Source organism: Phymastichus coffea, unplaced genomic scaffold (genome assembly GCF_024137745.1).
Source record: "Phymastichus coffea isolate CEN01 unplaced genomic scaffold, Cenicafe_Pcof_1.1 PCOF00058, whole genome shotgun sequence".
Classification (NCBI taxonomy): domain Eukaryota; kingdom Metazoa; phylum Arthropoda; class Insecta; order Hymenoptera; family Eulophidae; genus Phymastichus; species Phymastichus coffea.
Genome location: NW_026706869.1, coordinates 914,489 through 934,935, shown reverse-complemented (window position 1 = coordinate 934,935; position 20,447 = coordinate 914,489). Strand labels below are relative to the sequence as shown.

At 40.9% G+C, this 20,447-nt stretch overlaps 1 protein-coding gene across 3 annotated transcripts; it reads left to right on the top strand.

Annotated features, from left to right (window-relative positions):
* Positions 1-1,466: 1,466 nt before the first annotated feature.
* On the top strand, positions 1,467-20,324 carry LOC131666326 (synaptic vesicle glycoprotein 2B-like). Of its 3 annotated transcripts, XM_058938907.1 has the most exons (15): positions 1,469-1,610; positions 1,686-2,286; positions 12,506-12,575; positions 13,202-13,410; positions 13,491-13,705; positions 15,009-15,065; positions 16,108-16,269; positions 16,359-16,521; positions 16,599-16,720; positions 16,895-17,133; positions 17,445-17,671; positions 17,741-17,964; positions 18,090-18,249; positions 18,552-18,679; positions 18,759-20,324. In XM_058938907.1, exons 5-15 carry the CDS (start codon positions 13,702-13,704, stop codon positions 18,812-18,814), a joined length of 1,542 nt encoding a protein of 513 aa, XP_058794890.1. In that variant the 5' UTR covers positions 1,469-1,610; positions 1,686-2,286; positions 12,506-12,575; positions 13,202-13,410; positions 13,491-13,701; the 3' UTR covers positions 18,815-20,324. The 3 variants fall into 3 exon arrangements, with proteins under 3 accessions (XP_058794889.1, XP_058794890.1, XP_058794888.1); XM_058938906.1 differs by having other exon boundaries at positions 1,467-1,610; positions 1,957-2,286; positions 13,202-13,705; XM_058938905.1 differs by lacking the exon at positions 12,506-12,575 and having other exon boundaries at positions 13,202-13,705.
* Positions 20,325-20,447: the final 123 nt, after the last annotated feature.

Below are 20,447 nucleotides of genomic sequence, written 5' to 3'. Positions count from 1 at the left end.
GGCATATGGACGCAACTGCATGTACATCGCGTAGCGCGCGGCACTCACCGGCGACGGGGTTTTCTGCGCAGCCGAGGACTCGAATTCGTGCGCTTAGACTGAAATAAATCTTTAAGCGCCACGGCCGAGCCAAGACACGCGAAGAACTAATATTAACTTTCTTCCTACTTTGCCACGCTTGATAAAACAGAAAGAAGCTCTAGGTTAAGGTTTCGAGATAAAACCAGTTCGCGCCGATTTACGCCGGTATAACCAATAAATCGTGTGCACTCGGAGCAGACGATAATTAAAGTTTACTGCTGGCTGTATACTTATGTGTACCTGTCAGAAGCGGCGTTCATCTAGTGGATTACAATTGTAAAAAGGTTCGATTACACCGCGATAGCTTCTTCCGTTGTGATTTGACAGTGGCAATCGAATTTGTGTCGATTTCGGCAGCGTCGTTCGACAGCAGCATGTCACAGTGCTGTACTGCCGTCGCGATTTTTATCTGTCAACCCAAAGTTGTCCGAAAAGCGACCATAAAAGCATGGCGTTATAGACAGATAATAGCGAAAGTCAATCAACCGAGATAAGCCACGAGCGAAAGCAAAGCTATTTAAATAGTGAATCAGTATAAGTCGCCTGCCACGCGACGTAATCGCGCGCACGCCCACTCACGCCAAATTTACAAAAGCGTCGCGAGCTTAATCTAAATCCCAGCTACACTGTTTACTTCCTATCCGTTATCATCGAGTCTCGCGTTCCGTATTAATCGGCAATTTTCTTTGTACACGCGAATTCAACGTTGCGTGTAACCGTGCGATCGAGCCTGGTAGATAAACGTGACAGTATCAAATATTACATTTAAATTACGCGTGATGAATGGCCACTTTCAAGCTACGTATGATCTTAGCGCGAACTCACGATCGCGATACAATCTTTTTATGTTTGTCATCTCGCGTGTAGGGGTAAACGGAGTGGCTCGGTCGTTCCCATTGTTATCGTTAATTTTCGAATGTGTCTGCATCTGTTGAGAAGCTTTTCTCTGGCCGTTCATCATCTATTTTCAGTTGCGAGTTAAAAACACGAAAGCTACAATGGACTTGGCGATGTTTATTGATGAATCGCAAATATTTTCCCATCTGGCGTCGAAAACCATAGGTCAACAACGTCGGACGCAGGTATTTCGAAAAAAAAGGTTTGTTTTCTTCGTTTGGTAATGTTCGGCCACGTCGCCCATTCAACGCAGTGCACAGCGAATGGTCGGTCGTTTATCGCAGCATCGCGAACGATATTATCCGAGTTTTTCGCAGCGGCCCCGCCGATACAAGCGGAGCTTCGACCGAGTCTCTTTGTTCCGAACAAAAGGCCGTTCTATTTTTCGTGTTCGACGTCGGGCCATCTAGCGGCCAAGTAAGAGGCGTATACTCGCTCATGTGCTTCGCGGGCTGTTGCGTGGCGTGCGCGCCGTTCACTCACTCGGCGCGAGCGGCCCAATATTCGGGTTCAGTTCGTTTCGCTCTCACCTGCTTGACGTTCGCGCGCGCGCGCGCGCGCTTTCGCCGATAAAAAAAGCGACCGTTGCGTAATCGCAAAAAGAGATCACCGCCGCCGTCGGAGTGCGCGAGGTGCGTATATTGCTTGAGCTTCGAGTGCCACTCCATTGCATTTCCTCGATAAGATTTCTTTCTCTTTCTTCTTAGCGAGTGCCGGATGCCTTGCCGCTGCTTCGCGCTTATCGGCGGAACGACGTCGATTTGTAAAAGTTGCGCGGCACGCGAAAGCGAGCGACAAATCACTGCCCAAACGCGTATGCGGGTTGTTCGACGAGCGTTAGCGCGCTTGCTTTTTCGCCGCTCGACCGGCAAGCGAATCAAGCGCGGCTTGGCTGCCGTTGACAAACATTTGCGCGCGGACAGCCTGCCAAATCAGGCTTACGTTGAAGGTTGCTGCAAATCTAACGTTCTGTTTCAGGTTGTCGTCGGGACAACGAGATTCCTGCAAGGGTCCAAATATTTGGTAAATGGCATGGAGGCTTTAGTACAAGTTCGCTTAGTTGCCGAGTCGAAAGTGCAACCAAGTTTGTGAAGTTAGATTGGAAAACCCGAACCGATCGAGAAGCCCCAAGGGAAATCATGACACTTCGCTCGTGCCGCAGCGAAATCGAACGCAAACGTTTCAGGTTCAAGCGTAAGCTGCATCGGTAAAGAAGGACAGAGAGAGAGAGAGAGAGAGAGAGAGGCTGTCTGATGGACGACACCGAGCCTCAAGCGATCACTTGACCGATCTCTTCTCATCGGCAAGGTGAGATTTTCGTTTTCGCCCGAAGCAGCCAAAAGTTAGAGGTTGGCCACCGGTGTGCCCTGATGCTACGAGTCAAAGCTATCGGAGCTTGCACCGCCGATGGATCGAGCGACGATGCGCGCGTTATGCGGCGCAGCTCCGCTCATTGGCAATCGATCGCACGCGCCAGTGTCCAGCGGCGAGCAACCGAGAGGCGAAACGTGCGTTCAAGCCTAGCCGGCGGATCTAAATATAAAGCGGCGAAAAGAAAAGGTACCGCTGCCGGTATCGAGCTGCATCGAGCCGTGGACGACCGACCAACATCGCGAGCGAAAGCTAGACCTCGCGAGCGCGCGCAAATATAGCAGTGCCGACGACGTTGACGGCGCGCAGGCGAACAATGGGAGGGGGCGCCGCTTTGGTCTAGGAAACGACCTCGGCGAGTCGCGTTTCCGGCGCGCTGTTGCAACCGCGCGCGGGCGCGCGCGGAGAGCCCAAGCCGTCTGGCCGCCGTCCGTTCGGATCGGCTCGCGGGCGCCTTGCCAGAGTCGACGATGCGCCCGCGGAGAAAAGTGCGCCACTCGTCGCTCTCGCGATGCACGACGGACGAGCCGCCGAGCGAATCCGATTGTCGTTCGCGCCGCTCGACGTCACTCCGGAAGCCAGACGGACCATCTCGAGCGCCGGGCGAAAGACAACATCGGATCCGACCGATAAACTGTACACACGCGCGAAGCTGGCCGTCGATGGAGCGCTAAATATATCGCGCGCCGCGCGCGAAAATAGCCGCGGCTCGTAACGCGGAGCAACGAGAACGACGCGCTCGAGTGCGACGCGTTATCGGTCGTGTTCCGCCTTGCCCGTGCGGGCCCTCCTCAAACAATGACGTCTCGCGTGCAATCTGTCGTTCGGCGGCCGTGTGTCGGCAAATTTATTACGGTGCCGATTCCGACTAACGACCCTTCCATGAGACGCAATTGCTTTCCGATGCACGCACGCACGTCAACTTTGCTGCGCTTTCTAACGAAAAGGCTTATCGCTGTTGGACCGATCGCCCGTCTCATTTGTAGAACCGAACGGATTATCTAAGCAATTCTCTTCTTCGTTTTCGAGCTGACGCGCCAACAGATTTCAGGGAAATGTTTGTAAATACGCAGAAGCCTTGAGAGTAGTTGATGATAATGGATAACCGACATGTAACATGCTTCAGCAACGTGTCTTTGAGTATCGATCAGGTCAGCTTGATATTTGGACTTTCCGCTAGACTCTTCCTTCTTTTTTCTTTTCTGTTACGCGAAACTCATCGCAACCGATGGGGAATTCAAAACTGTTTGTGCAAAGCACAACGTGCAAAAGCACACGTATGAAATCTGGATAACAGCCAAAAAATGGAGTGGCTAAAATAAAACGCGAAAAAAATTTATGATGTGCTAATCCATCACTTTGAAGCTTCGTTCGACTGATGTATACACTCTTGACTCGTGTCATTCTTCTTCTTCTTCTTCTTCTTCTTTTTTAAATATTAGTTCATAACTCACTCAGCGAGAAAATACCTTGATCCTAAGATTCAGTCAGTCGTTGCGAGATAAGACGTCACGCTTCATGTTTCAAAATCCGCTTGATTTTCATTGTCAGAGGCCACAATATATTGTATGTACAACTTCTTAGCAAATATTGTTGAAAGATTTGCGAGCATTTTGTTTTCTCTGAAAAAATAAATCGTTAAAACTCTCCTCAAGAATCCCTGGGTACGTCAACAATTTTTTAGTACATCTACAACGAGGATTGTCATCCTAATGTACTCACATTGTAAACCTTATTTGCCTTCAATTAAAGTCGACAAGTATTCTTAAGTTGTTTCACAATAAATCAATTTGGATTATTAATTAACCAAACACACATCGAATTAAGTCTAATTTATTTGATCAATTCTCTTTCACATCGCAAGTAGAATGACGCATTTGACAACGTACGAGTATCTATACTTCGTAAAACGATATCGCGCGTCCAAAGCTGTTCCTCGCTCTCGGAGACAAAAATACAGAAATACATTGTTAGTATCACGTATGCCTCGAAGGTATACGCACCGTCGATGAGTGAAAAAAGACAAAAAGCTTCTATAAAACAATGAAACAGAGCAACACAAAGGGCGAACATAAATTATGGAAAAGATGTCAATTTTGATTAGCGATCAGGGTCGGGAAGCAAGTTTAGGTTAGGATTGCGACAATCGGTGTATGCGAGTGTAAGTGCTCTCTTTTATCTCTTTGTATTCTCGTGATCTCGTAAATCAGTCTTACAAATGTCTAAAAAATAACGAATGAGGGATCTAATCTCGAAAAATTGTAACGTGAATCTGAATTTTCATGCTTGTGCACGCCAATTTTCCGCCTCTTGTAAATCTTTTCTAATTCAATGCTGCACAGAAAAATAAGCTCATTTCATATTTTTATCATTCATTAACAGCGATTTCATTACTGTTGTTAATTTATAAGTGAATAGATGATTGATAGTTAATTTATTGCATTATAAATATAATTTTTCTTTCTACTCGCAAAAATATAACAATTCAAATACTGTATCAACATTCTCAATTTAGAAAAAAAAATTGGAAAGTAATACATACATCTGCTAAAATATTGTCGATAATCTTACTCCGTCCATTCATCGAAAAAAACATTTCGTAATATTTTTACGAAATGAAAAGGAATAAGCATCGTTTATGCGAATATTTAGTTTTCCGTGTGTGATAAAAATTTTAACACTGCAGTTATTTGTAACTCCACGACTAAAATTCATTTAATCGAATAAAAATTTGCTTAGAATTTAGATAAATTACAAATCGTATCACTATTTTTATTTATTGTCCAAAGCTTACAAAAAACAAGAAAGTTTTAAGGAAATTTTAACGAAGATAAATCAACTTCAAATCAAAGAAGTAATCACTGCAGTAAAATTATATAATTAAACGAACTTACCTGTAAGTGAAGTTCTATTATACAGTGCCGCTCACGCACTTTTACCCCCCCACGGGCAAAATCAGTCTAACTTCAAAGTTTTATATCTCTGGTAGAAATTAACGTACAGAGACGCACGTGGGTGCGTTTGAAAGGTCTTTCGGAGAGCTTTCAAATGATATGACTCACGGTTGCCATCGATTGTTTTTTTAAATTTTGCAACAATTATGCAAAATTGAAAATTCTGGAATTTTTTTATTATTTTTGACAATTAGCCAATTTTGGAAAAAAAATCGTACGAAAATTTGAAGTACGCCATTTTTTAGCTATTACCAAGCCCTATCTGAATCACTCATCAAAAATTTATTTTCGTCAAATATGACGCGCGCACGGGCATTTTTTCCTGGAAGTGACAGTTTTTTTCAACATTTTTTATCTCCGTCAAATTGTAACAATCGAAAAAAATTTATAGGACAAAAAATGTTTGTTGTTTCACGTAGAATACTGCAATAATTTTTTTTTTGGTTTTTCGAAAAATTTTTTTTTTCGGTTTAAATTATTTTTCAAGGTCGAAAAAAAAAAGATCTTTTTTTTTATGTAATTTACGATACTTGTTATGTAGTATTATTGAATGGGCGGAAAAAATTTTTTTTTGTGGTTTCTCATCTTTTTAGCGTACCGACTGTGAGAAAAAAAAATTGAAAAAAACCGAAAAAAAAAATTTTTCGAAAAACCAAAAAAAAAATTATTGCAGTATTCTACGTGAAAAAACAAACATTTTTTCTTCTATAAATTTTTTTCGATTGTTACAATTTGACGGAGATAAAAAATATTGAAAAAAACTGTCACTTTCAGGAAAAAATGCCCGTGCGCGCGTCATATTTGATGAAAATAAATTTTTGATGAGTGATTCAGATAGGGCTTGGTAATAGCTAAAAAATGGTGTACTTCAAATTTTCGTACGATTTTTTTTCCAAAATTGGCTAATTGTCAAAAATAATAAAAAAATTCCAGAATTTTCAATTTTGCATAATTGTTGCAAAATTTAAAAAAACAATCGATGGCAACCGTGAGTCATATCATTTGAAAGCTCTCCGAAAGACCTTTCAAACGCACCCACGCGCGTCTCTGTACGTTAATTTCTACCAGAGATATAAAACTTTGAAGTTAGACTGATTTTGCCCGTGGGGGGGTAAAAGTGCATGAGCGGCACTGTAATTGTATGAGCGCTTCTTCCTCATGATCAAATATACTTGTAGCTGTTTAAAGCAGTTGCGACGGAATTGTATATTAAACGTCCTTGGTGATCAATACTTTATTTGGAAGAGAAAATAGGATACAAGAAAGAAAAATGAGTTTACAGACTTTTAATCATTAAGAATAGCATTAGCAAACGCGTTTTTTGTGACAATAACTTCGCGATCGTAGAATTTTGTGAATGTATTTGACGTTTTTGTCCAACCGACAGTTTTTCGTAAGGTATCAATGTCAACACCTTTTCTTTTAGCTGCCGAAGTTGATGCGTGTCGTGTCGAATGGGCAGTAAAGATGTTAGTATCTAAACCGCTCTTGGATAAAGTATATTTAACCCAATGACCTAGGTTTGCAGCTTTTACTGACTTGAACGGTTTCTTATTAGTTAAAAAAATTAATTTTTGGTTGTTTCTCCTTTGAATTGTTTTTTCTATGTATGTTTTTAAAGTTGATGCTGCGCATAATTTTTCATTATCGCGATAGAAGGGTAAAATCAAGGTCGGTTGTTTTTTGTTATGGCCCGAGGTTTTGATACTCATAGGTATCTTTATATGAATTGCATCTTCATTTGTTCTTCTATTCGAAACTCTACCTGCATTGAGCATACGCTCACTCAATTGGAATCGTTATCGCTTTGCAATATACAAATGTCGCATCTACATTTGCGAAGGTTACACCCGCTCGTAATTCACGACTTTCGTCGTCGACCTTGTAACCGATGGTTTGCTTTATTTTCCCGTTTTCATTGTCAGCGCACGACCTTTTCTTCGGCTGAATAACAGCTTTTTGATACACGCAATCATAGCTCGCGAAACTCTGAACATCCATCGCTTTTATCGATCGATTATGCTCCTTTTCTTTCTCGTCAGCCAGAGTTTTGTATCGATGAACAAGAGAACGCGGCTTGAGCTTTATCTCACGCGTCAGCACTTTGTTGTATCTGCACTCTGATTCCTGCGATTTACGCGTACTCGTGTGTCATTGCGTCATGCGTGTCTCTTTCCCTCGTTGTCATGCGGCTGCGAATTCATTAAAAAGAGAATCCGACGCATAGTCGATCGCCACTGCAAGTGTACAGGAGCACCTTGTAAGCCGAGTCGCGCAATTATAAGCTCCGATGATTCGGCGTAGCCGAGAAGAGAAGCTCGCCTCCCGCCAATTTCATCAAGTGGCTGTCGCTTAACGTGAATTAACCTTGAGACTTGTTGGCATTTCGATGATTATTGTTTGAGGAAAAGACAAGTTCATAGGTTGACTGCAAGAGACGTTAACGCGTGAAACATGTCATTTCCCTTCAAGTTTCTACACTTTACCGATATTTCAATCTTTTTTTCGAGTTAGACGAACGATTAAAAATTTTAGCACCCAGACACTTGCGCATACTAATGAATCGTCGTGCGCCACAAAATTCAATATTACTTTGATTTACTTCTTAATTATTATTAAATACACTTACCGTTTTAGTGGATCTCTTATGTTTCACCAGCTTGAAGATCTAAAAAGTCTAAATATTATAAAGGTAAACAAGTCAACGTATCGTTAGATTAATCATTAGAGCTTACTCAAAAAAATAGCAAATTAATTTGAAGCAACATTTGTGAATAAACAAGTTAAATGAAGTTCTTTATAGTTGCAATATATTATTACTTGATCCTATCGAGATAAACAGTGACTAACTGACAGTCAAACTTATACTGTTAATCAGAAGATAATTTTACGGCACACGTATTTCATGGATATGTTTACTTCATTCTTCATCCACGAAAAATGAACAAATAATATTGCCATTGTGACTGAATATCACGCATTCGATAAAAAAACAATATCAAAATATTCGAGTGTTGAAGACTTGAAAGCCTGCCAAATTTTTATTGCCTAATGCTATAAGTAGATGTATCCTAATGTAAGTCATTATATTAAAATCAATTGAATTCAATATTATAGATTGATTTTAAGGTTGTCGAAATTTTATATTTTTATTTCAAACTTAGATTTTTCAACTGTTTTATTCATATAAAAAATCAAATGAATTTTGGCAATATTTTTAACTCATTTCATAGTCCCTCGAGGCCTTCTCGTCCTTGATGAAGAAAGCTTTTTAAACTTATTTGTTTCTCAAATGAACATACATGAAGTGAAATATGCAGAAAATGTATAAAGGGCTATTAAATATCAAACCTCTTTCTAATATTATAGTTGTTATTTCCATTAGAAATTAGTTGCCAAAGAAAATCTAATGGCAAGTATTATGGAAATCATACAAGACATGTTTGAATGTTTATGAAAAATACATGCCAGTTGTCTGGCAAAACGTGCGCACGCATAGTCATTCTTATGCTGTTGTTTTAGGCAAACAATTAAAAGTGGCGGCCGGCCTAGAAAATAAAGTCTCACCGACAGAAAGTCGCGTCGATTAAGCTAATATCGATAATTTATTGTCAAGGGATTTCTCTCAAACTAACTACGCGCGTGGTAAATCACTGGTAAAATAGGTGAGATCGCATCTTTTTCTTTTTTTATTGATACTGAATAAAACAATTTAAAAAAAAAGAAGTCGTTTTCTTCATTTTGGCGTAATCTCGTTGGCTCTGAGGCGTGAAAATTTGGATAGAATGTATGTCAGTGGAACGCGCATTACCATAATTTGTAACACCTCAAGAGTATAACATTTCGACATTGAAACGCTAATGACGAGCTCTTTCTTTCTTGTTGCAATTGTGCATTAGCCGCGATAACAAAAAAAGCTGCTCGAGCAAATTGATTTATCGCCGCGTGACGTATGCATACTAATAAGGGATATGCAGACGCGGCGCGTGAGATTCGTGACGCAGTTTATCTTTGATGAGGTTTATGCGCGCGTATGTGCGTGTGTGTGTGTGTGTGTGCGCGCGCGCATGCGAGTACGCGAAAAATCGGGGTATTTTCTACAAACGCGACGCGTCATTTACGAGTACAGATACAATCCTATTTTTTCTTCGTTAAGGCCGTCTGCCAACGAGAGACACGTTGCAAGTTGCCGAGTAAATTCATGTGTGACAAGATTGTGTTTACTCGAAAGCTTACACCAATCTGCTGCTGTATTATGACGAGTGGATGGCGGCTGTTGTGCAAATACGGTTTACCTGTCAAATCGAAAATCTCACAGGTAGATGTTTAGCGATTTTACGATCGACAACAATATTGACTCACAGTAGACGTTTACTGTTCAAGATAATTATATAGCGATTGTTGGCTTTCGTTTGAAGCTTTCGTGCGTGCACTGTTGAAAAGCGAAACAATCAATTAAAACATTTCAAGAAATTCGTTATTTGAAATGTTGCATTATGAGGCCAGAAAAAATGTCAGTGGAAATATTCCATCAAGAAAAACGGTTCGACTGATTCGTCTCCATACTTGATGAAAATAAATTACCGCGAGGGGAAAGCTGAAGCGCGTACCTTGCGTCTTGAAAACAGCAACGGTGCTCCAAGAACGCAAGCGTGTAATTTTTCCAATCGGTCGCGCACTTGGCGGCACGCTCAATTCAAATATTTGTCCGTGACTGGCGATGCGCGCCCACCTTGCGCGTCGTATCGTCGAGCGACTGCGGCAGTTTTATTGATAAGCGCTTGAAATTTCGGCCGAGCGGCACGCGACGACGATCCGTAATCACGACTGAGCGGTGCTGCTGAACGATCGAGTGCCCGACAAATCACCCGTTCCGTCTGAGCTCTGCGAGCGCGCGCGCGTCGATGGAATCGCCTTTCTCCCTTTAATTAATTCGTCATGCCAGCTCCCTTTTCATATAGAACCGAAACGATGGAGTTGCGATTGGCTCTCGTTGGAATGTTCAGAAACGGCGAAGAGGCGCGGTGCCGTGGTAACAGGTCATTACGAGTCTATGGAAAAATTGGCATCGGCAAGTATTCCTCGCGATAATCATCTTTCCGTAGATTCACGCTCCTCTTAACCGTCCTAACGAATTGGACAAAAAGAAAACATTGCATAGCGAGCGCGTACATCCCGGACAATGAATCACGGCGCGCAGCGGCACTTGCTATTTTGACGGCATTTCCATTAGGATTGGTTCTGAGCGGAAAGTCCTGTTGCGCCACAGCGATAACGCGCAGCCCATATATTTTTCGACGATATGGCACCTCAGCTGATTACTTATCGACCAGCTGTATAGTAGCCATCGCATTATATCAAACCATCCGCATGTCCATCGTAAGATTTCATTTGTTTTTCTGCACTCTCGAGCGTTGACTAATTGCTTAAGCGTTTTCGTCGGCTATCTTTCTCTGTATCACGGCTGTTTTGCTGCTGCGTTGTTCCATCAAAAACAGCATACTTTCTAGATCTTGCGCTAGCTATCGCGCTACCCTTTTTATCTGCCTGTAAAAAGAAGAAAAACAACCTATCTCGGCAATTCCATTGGAGTAGAGCGATTGTTCTACTTGCATCGTGACAAATGCAACTGCCGCCGTTCCGTAATGTCAGTGTGGGTTGAAGACCGATAAAAATATAGTATTTCAATAACATTTCACTAAACCTCGGTAATTAGCTTCTGACCGACGGTGAGCAACAATAAAGTCACTGAATATCGTCCATTGAACAATAAACGTTGTGAGCCCAGAATTGGCACTCTCGGATCAATACGTCTCGAGAGTCAATTGGCTGAAAAGTGGCGAGAAAATCGTTTGGAAAAGCCAAGTAGAGGAGACTTGGCAACGCGCACGCGAGCGGCAGGTAAAGCAGCGCGCAGTACGTCTTTCAAGGTCACGGTCACGCGAAAGCTCTTTTTCGGTTGCGTAAGTGCCGGCGGCCGCATTCATCGCGCCTCTCTTTCTCGCTGCGGCGTCCGCCGTCGAATTGGCCGCGCTTTAATTAGCAAAGGCGCGCGCGCCAGTGAAATCGTATCGTGTGTCGGCGCGTCTGGACAAGAAGACGCTCTTTTCCCATTTTCGCCGCTGCTCTACGCGCCTCGGCCGACTTCTTTTATTACGCCCAATATCGCCAATGTGTTGATAACGATATGGATTTATTGTCGGATGTGTCGCTGTTACAATCTGACGATCGATTCTCCGATGAGAAATTGTCGAGTGGTTTTATTGTATCGTTGCATTATCAAACTCGATGCTGAGCTTAGTGAATTGGTTTACTGTGAGATTATTATTCTGATTTCTTGATGATCTCCGCATATAATTTTTACGAGTTGGCGAGAGAAGCAAAAAAAAAACACGTGAGAAACTAATGTGCTCAGTGGTGGAATTTTCAAGGGAGAAAAAAGCTCCATCGTAAAATGCACGACGCGAGAAAAACAATAGAAATTGTCGCGGGAAAAACGGTTCACTTTAGATATATCAAATACGATCTGGATGTATGTACAACTCCTTCATCTTATGCCGCGAGATGGAATCGCCCTTGAGAAGGCTGATCGAAAGTGCCTAGTTTCGCTAGTAGTAGTACACCACATTTTTTTTCACTCGAGATCTTGCTGTGTGCATTACTTTGTTGTTGAGCCGCGATTCCTGATGTTTGTTGAGTCATGAGGCAATAATTGGCGAGTCACTGAGGTCATGACTCAACGATCGCTACTGTTGGCCTTTCATCAATTGCTAGTTTTTCGAAATTGGATGTATCGCGTTGTGGGCACGAAGGTGTGGGGGGAAAGAACGCAACAAGCAGTTTCATCTCGATGAATTCGTATTTGCGAGTATTGCTCTGGAAAGGTGCATTAGGAAGAAAAAAAAAATTATCGCGCTCGATGAGAGTCAACAAAGTAAACAATGACGATGCGCGACGCGTCTAACATCCTCAACTGATGCTCCACACGCGCTTCGCGACTGGAATTATCTCGTGCTACCGCGACGGTCGACGAAAAAAAATTTTCTTTTTATCAATTTGACACCTTGGTATCTGTCTGCTCTTTATCTATTATTTGCTGATTAAGATTCGCATACTTGTAGAAAAAGAAAAACAAAACGAAAAATAATCATCATAGTACATTAAATATCCCGTAATATGTGAAATAATCTGGCAATTTGCAGAGGACAAATTGAAGATATACAACGTACAATCGATCGATGCGCTTTCCTGTACAGCTGCGTATTTAGACAGGTAATGCAGTCTTTCTCAAAAAATGTCTCACGTGATACACGCAACGTTAATTCACTTCGAATAATCATTTTATCGGGCATGGAGTATGATTGCCTAATCACTTATGAGATTAAACTCGATGCGAGAAACGCAATGTCGTCATAATTAAATTATAATCTTCCATATACGATATCGTGCAAATATAAGGCTCAACAAAGGCTACATGAAAAAATGAATTTTTCTTTTCAGAACGTATATTCGGATTATCGATAAGTGAATACTACGAAGTTTGCAATGAACGTGCACGATTCTTCTAGAACAATAAGCAGTTTCTTTCTCGCCAATTATCGTAGTACTCGGAAAGATTGTTTGAAAGTTAACATCGTTATTGCTATTTGCTTAATATTTAGCCTATGAGAATGATCAGCTACCCGTATAGGCGATCGTCAAGTAACCCATATTTCTTGCAACATCAACGCTGTACCATATCAAAGATTTTCCACCAAAGGAACGTGGATCTTACATCCTTCGATCCTTTTCCTAACGAAAAAATATACATGGAATTTTCGCATTCACCCGGCGTTTAAAAAACAAAAGATCAAGGTGTACCGCAAGATTTACAACAGTTCATGTTACGATTGTTCCAGACCTCGAGGAGTAGCAGCAGCATCCTACGAAAAGCTCACCTGTTTGGTCGTGATACTCCCTACCTTGGTGTACCCACGGAAAGTCGCGTTGGCAGTGCGTGTGAAGTGGGAGAGAGCTCGCGTCTCTTATCTCGCGGAGGGTTTTAAGGCGGCGTTGCGCGCTTAACCATCGTCAGTTGCTCTCGACTTCGTGCGCGTTCATCAATATTGTAAGAGTGAAGTTTTTCGAATCGTGTATTTTATACTTTTGGTGGTGACGGCAAGATAATACCAGACGATAATTGTATAGCAAGCAACGCGAAGGTGGGATTCTTGGAGAAAAAGGCAAGAACCATCAATGAAAGCAGCTCATAGCTTGCGAGCAGTACCAAAAGAGGATTGTGACCGCAGCTACCTGTTGAACGTCACGGCGCTACTCTTCAACCTAGTTGGCAAGGCGCCCGACTTTTTTACGGATACTTTTTTCAATTCTGGTTACTTTGACGTGAAAGGATCTCGAAATGGGTACGTACATTTTTTCGCTCGTTCAATGTTTTCTTATAGACTTTCGCTAATTAAATTTCACATGTTTCAAATTGTTTTTAATAATTTATCAATCAACGTTCGGATTCTCAAATCTTAAACGCTACAGGCAAAGCAACCATTCATATGAGCTAGGTGCGCGAAATTTCAAAATATTATCGACTACCCATGATTATATAAAGTTAAAGCTACATTCGCAATTCCCAAATTCGAATTACGGTTATACTGATGATCCGAAATGTGCTACAATTAATCAGGATTACTTTTCCATATTTGTTAAAATGGCAAAAATGTCATGTTTGTAAAACATTCCTCCTTTTTTACAAGTTGATAAAACATAAAGTAAAGAAGAAAGTTTAACAGCAATATTACGAGAAATATAGCAAACGCTGTGGAGACAAAACAGATAAAAAATAAAAGAACATTTAATATTTGGATGTAATGGTAAACAAATTTATAATCAATTAACACTCGCCTGTTTATTAGGCATTTGAAACTACGATTCATTTGTGTCGACGAGATAACAGGTGCATCAAATTATGAAAACGTATTTTTCTCTACTAAAAGTTTCCTTTATTTATCAATTTCTATGTTAATTTGAAGAAAGTTCGATAAAAAAGATGTGTTGATTCGCTTGTTGCAAAAATACAAAAATTGAAAAAATAAAGGTTCGTTAATTGCATATTCGAATGCTCTAGAATACTCAAGAAAGTAAAATGAACCTTTATTGTCTAACGTTTATTATCGTTCGTTTGCAACGATGATCTTGTTTGAGTGAAATGAGTTCTGTTGACGTGACAAATATCAAAGATGTTGGGCTTTCAAACAAAAGCTAATTGACACTAACTGTGCGCTACTTTACGCGCACTTGCTATAAAAATTATCACGTCTCGTGCACGACTTTTCAGAAGTTCGCGCTGTATGACTCATCGATCTCGTTTCTATTATCGTAATAGCGATATTTTGCTATTTTCTTTTGTTCCTCTGTGAATAAAATTTGATAAATTTTCTAATGGCATATGCAATTAGAATCGTTACGGTCCATTGATAATTTTAGTTTAATTTATTTTGAAATCTTTTATAATGTATATCATTATTTTAGTAATATCCAATTATTTCATTTTAATATGAATATTTGGTAACAGACATTGTTGCACCACTAAATGTATCAGAATCTGATACAACAGTTTCTAACAGTCAAATATAACGAACATAAATATTTCTTAAAAAATCAAAACATGCAGAAAATTTGTAAAAAATTGAAATTGTACATTTTTGCTTTCAGGACTCGACTTCCTGGCAGACGGAGGTGCCGACTTCGAGCACGCGATTACAGTGACAGGTAAAAAAATAAACAAAACCCAATGACAAATTTAATCCCGCTTTACGATTAAATGGCATTCGACGAAAATGATATTTATGCATAAAAATAAAGAGGAACAAAAAAATTCCCGCAAGCACGCGATTCGTTGGCTATCGAATTGATCTTATCGTTCACACAACCGAGGCACGCGAATCCGAAGTGGCAAAATACGGGATTCGAAACATTGATATTATCAATCGGAAAGTTCAGGAAATCTTTTGAACTGTTGTGGAATTTTTTTCGTAAAATATTCAGTTCATTCATCTATGATCAATCGTTCTTTGTACTGTGGACGATGATTGTTTTTTAACGAGTACAATTTCAACTTTCAACGTGAATGCATACATACTATCTCACTTTTGATAGAATATCTAACGGAAGTATTTACTCGCGGATAAAATCAAGCACAATTGCATTGCGTTTCCTAAAAACATGCAGCACGAAAATGTAACGTTGCAATGCCATCATTTTTTTTCACCGCTAACCTGACAAAGAACGCCAGAACAAGCAATAATAACTTACTGTTACGTACAAAAGGAGCAACTGTTGATCGCAATTTTGTTCCTCATAAAGCTATGCAACCCGTGAAAATGTAGCTTTTGCGAGAGACGCAACAATAAGAGCCTTCGTACTCTCCTGCACATTCATTTCTACGTCTTAGAGTATATAAGTCACCTTGAATCTTGGTAACAATACGAAATCCCTCTCAAAAATGCTCTCTTTATGAAGTATCTTCCACACGGCAAACATTTGTACAAGCGCGTGGCAAAGTGATAAGAGAAGAGAGAGTCTTCAGTCGCTGATTGAGATCTCAAAGCATCCGCGATACGCGCAATACGCGGCAATTGATAAGTTTTGCTGCGGAATGGATTTACGAGCTCTTTTTTCCTGTGTTATTCGCGATAAAACCAGAGAAAACGAAGTGCCAATTGAGATAACGCTTCGCGAATGTCTGCGCCTCCGAAACAAAAGTAAACTTTCCGTAATCAATCGAAACGAATGTTTTGTCTTCGATTCGCAGGGTTTGGCAAGTTTCACTTTATGTTACTGGCAATCAGTGGTTTGATCTACATGGACACTGCGGTCGGAGTGACGATCCTCTCCTTCGTACTACCGGCAGCCCAATGCGATCTGCAAATGGACTCGACATCGAAAGGGTGGCTAACGGCGGCGCCGATGCTTGGTAAGTGTGCTCATACGTAACATTTCTTAAACGATCATTCGCCGAAATCGAATTGTTTGCTTTTCAACGTATGTCTTTATTTACTTCAGGAATGGTCATCGGCTCGTACATATGGGGATGCCTAGCTGATACGAAAGGCCGCAAAATTGTCCTTATAGCTACTCTACTCATGGATGGTATCGTTGGTATACTATCCTCGTTCGTTCAGTATTTCTGGGTATTCCTAGTATTCCGTTTTTTCAATGGATTCGCGTAAGTCTCTCGTGCAACATGCGAAAGTACTTCTACTGGATTGCGAATGATTTAAATTCACCGTTCTGTCATTCCAGTGTGACAGGTGCAATGGGTATCGTGTTCCCGTACTTGGGTGAATTCCAGCCAACCAAGCACCGCGAAAGGATTTTGTGCTGGATGGAAATGTTCTGGACCGTCGGCGTCATCGTTCTGCCACGTAAGCCCTTATTGCATACACTTGGAAAACAAGTTCTTGACCTTCGTTGCAATTCACTTTTGATTGAATTCACTTTTCAATCAAGAAAATTTTTTCTGAAAATAGGAATTTTAAGAATAGTATTTCTAAGGTCAAGAAAAATGTTCTGAAAAATTACATTCTCAAAAATTACAGTGATCGCTTGGCTGATCGTGCCGTTAGACATGTCGTACGAAAACTCGGGTTTCGTCTTCAAATCGTGGAATCTCTTCGTGGCGTTGTGCGCCTTGCCCTCCCTTATCCTCGGACTCTGGTTATTCGCCTTCCCCGAGAGTCCAAAGTTCCTGCTCGAGTGTGGCGAGACGGATGCTGCTCTCGAGGTTTTCAAGTGGATCTACGCGCAAAACACCGGCAACGATCCCGACAGCTATCCCGTAAGTCTATCTGTCAGGAATATTTCCGAGTTCTTTGCTCTTCTTCTACGTACGACTTCGGGCAAAAGCGACAATTTTTCTATGACGCGCTGGCAGACGAACAAGAATAAGAAAGAAAAAACCTCAAAATAATCTGAATTATTATTGCGCTTATTTTTCAACAAACCGTAAACACATCAACACGTATTTTTGCTTCCCTCGACAAAACATGTTGTTGTACAAAACGAAAGAACTCGCTGATACATTGACACGATGTTCCAAAAATAATCGAGAGAATCTCGAGCGAACTTGTCTTGATATTCGGATTGCAGGTGAAATCCCTGCAAGAGAAACCAAATTCGAAGGACAAGAGTACGCGAGCGCTGAAGCTGCACAAACGCAAGGACTTGAAAGTGTTGAGCGCGGAAGTATGGGATCTGACAAAGCAGCTGTGCAAGCCGCCGTATTTGAAAAACACTTTGCTCTCTTGCGCCATTCAATTTGGTCTGACCAGCAGCTATTACACCCTGATGGTGTGGTTCCCTGAATTATTCACCAGGTATTTACAGTTGAATGAAAGTCAGCAACGCCTCGGCAACTCGCTTATTCCGCGGATTTGTGGTGTCAGGTTCGAAGACTTCGCCGACACCCATCCCAACCAGGATGCGTCGGTGTGCATCGTGTCTTCACTGGAGGAAAGCACCGGCAATCTTACCGACCCTTATGGCTGTCTTCATCCGGAAATCGCGCCGAAAGTCTATCACAATACTATTTTCATCGGTTTGGCCTGTCTGCCCGGCTCCATTGTGCTGCCGCTGTTCGTTCACAAGCTCGGCGCAAAGTTCTTCCTCAGTGAGTAAACAAACACCGCGCTCGTCACTTAAAAGCACAGGCACTCAGCGTGTCTGCGTAAATATCGCACCGAGACTGTTTTGACTCGAGGCGAGTTACGTTACACCGAACTCCTTCGTTTGCAGTTCTATCCTTGATCGTCTCTGGCGTGATAACCGTGGGCTTTTACTACGTGATCAACGCCACGCAAAATCTCATGCTGTCGTGCATCTTCGAGGCTCTAACGTCACTTGGTATATCGCTGGTGTACTGCATCATCGTGGACATGTTCCCGACGAACTTGAGGTGAGCCGAGCGAGTGCAATGAATCGCGCGGACCTACTTCGCGAGTGTTGTACGCGCGTGCACGCGTGAGCTCATCCCAAACACCTTATTTTTGGCACGCGCCGGTCGGTGTGCGGCCTCTAGACTCTTGGCACGCGCGCCCCTCGCACGGCTCAAGTGCAAGTAGCGCTGAACTCGCGAGCTTTTCTTCGTTTTCGTTTCTCTGACATTGACCAATTAAATGCCAGGCTCACCTGGTGCGAATGCGAAGACGAGACGCGCAGATGGATCGATCGCGATTCCATTGTTCTTTCGTGTTCCAGGGTAATGGCTGCTGCTCTGTCTTTAACAATGGGTCGTCTCGGCGCTTTAGTCGGTAACCTCGTGTTTGGTTATCTAATCGACATGGCCTGCGTCGTGCCGGTAGTTCTGTTCGCTGCTTTCTTATTTGGTAACTATGAGACATTTCAATTTATACTTGACCCCTTCGTTGCTTTTGCCGGAAACTAACTAATCGTTTTACCTTGCAGCTTGTGGTTTCCTGTCGTTCTTCTTACCGAAGACTGGGAAAGAAACGCTCGACTAAAAGAAAGGGAAACGAAGAAAAACCTAATTTTTTTCCTTCGCAGCAAGATCCTTGCAGCGATGCATTAACGGATCTATATTCGTGCGCGCAGGTCACCTGCAACAAACGAAATCGTGCCTTATTTATTATATACATACTCAATTGAGATACGTAGATGGCTTGTGAAACTGCGAAGCATTGGATGACCTAGTAAAAGAGTATTCGTGATGTGATAATCGTTTCGAGAGTTATTATTACTATTTTTTTGTTCTTTGAGAGGGTATAAATGTATTATACGTATATCATTTTACACATCGTATAACAGCAATAACAATAAAAAATAAATATCGAAACAACAATGTAGGTGATCAATCAGAAAAATTTATCCATCAGAAAATCGCTAGCTGCATTGTTTCTTCGATGGAGGAGAAAATTTTGTTCGGGGACTGTCGTTTTATATATTTCACGCGTCGAAATCCCTAATTAAATTTATACCGTTCTATTTTTTTTCAAACAACGAATTTTCAATTGTATCAGAAGGTCGATGGAGTATGTATATTTTTTATTGATAACTTACTGTTAGACAACTGAAAAAATAATCGGTTCCAGATGATAATGTATCAAGTTGTGATGTTTTATTTAAATACTGCGTGAGTGAGAGAAATTGTTGACATATCAATTGAAAAGTATTACAACTTGTATGAGAATCGCCATAATCGCGAATATTTTGTAAATCGGCTCAGTCAATCATATTCGTCTAGAAGTTATCTTTAGGATAGACTATAAAGTAATATTTTATTATAATTGGTGTTGAATTCCGCGCGGAAGCAATTTAGATTATAGCATATATTATCCACATCATATTTAACAGAAAAAGAAAATAATTAGTTATTGTATGACGATTTGTAAATACTGTCGTAATAATTATCGAATCAGCAGCTATTTGTTTTTCTTCGTCTTGCTGAGGATGCGTGAAAATGTTATATATAAGAGAAGTTCGATCTCGCCATATTGTTAAGTTTTACCGTAGTCCTTACTTGCATATATGTTTTCAAGCTTAGGCTAGACTAGTACAATATTTTTTTCTTCTTCAGATGCGTTTTCTAAGGTGCCTTAAGCATATTATTTACTGTCTTGTGACAAATTATTAAATTTATTTATTGAATAATAATGCTTTATAGTTAAATTTACATTAAGTATATACCGGAACAAAGATTATCACTTTATAACGGCACTGATAATTTATTCAAAACTGCTGTACTATTTATTTAATTGTAACGTTACGCTAAGATATATTTATATGAATATAGAGACATTCACATTCATAATTATTGCAGTTATGAGTAAATTATTGGTACCGATGAAAATTAAAGACTTTTACATTATGTAAATGTTTGGTAGTTGTTAAACAATCCTGTAAATATAAATATCGCGACTTGTATTAGACAGAATTTACTACATGTACATCTATTCATTTTCGTTTTACGGAAATAAGTTATAAAAAAGAAACGAAAAGAAAAAAAAAATAAAAAGTATTTCACACATTCTTCGCTATTTCACTTCGTTAAAACCTTTACTTTCAGTTGATTTCGTTTCCGACAGATCAAGGGAAACAATACGAGTGTACGTATGACGCTGAAACAAGATGATAAAA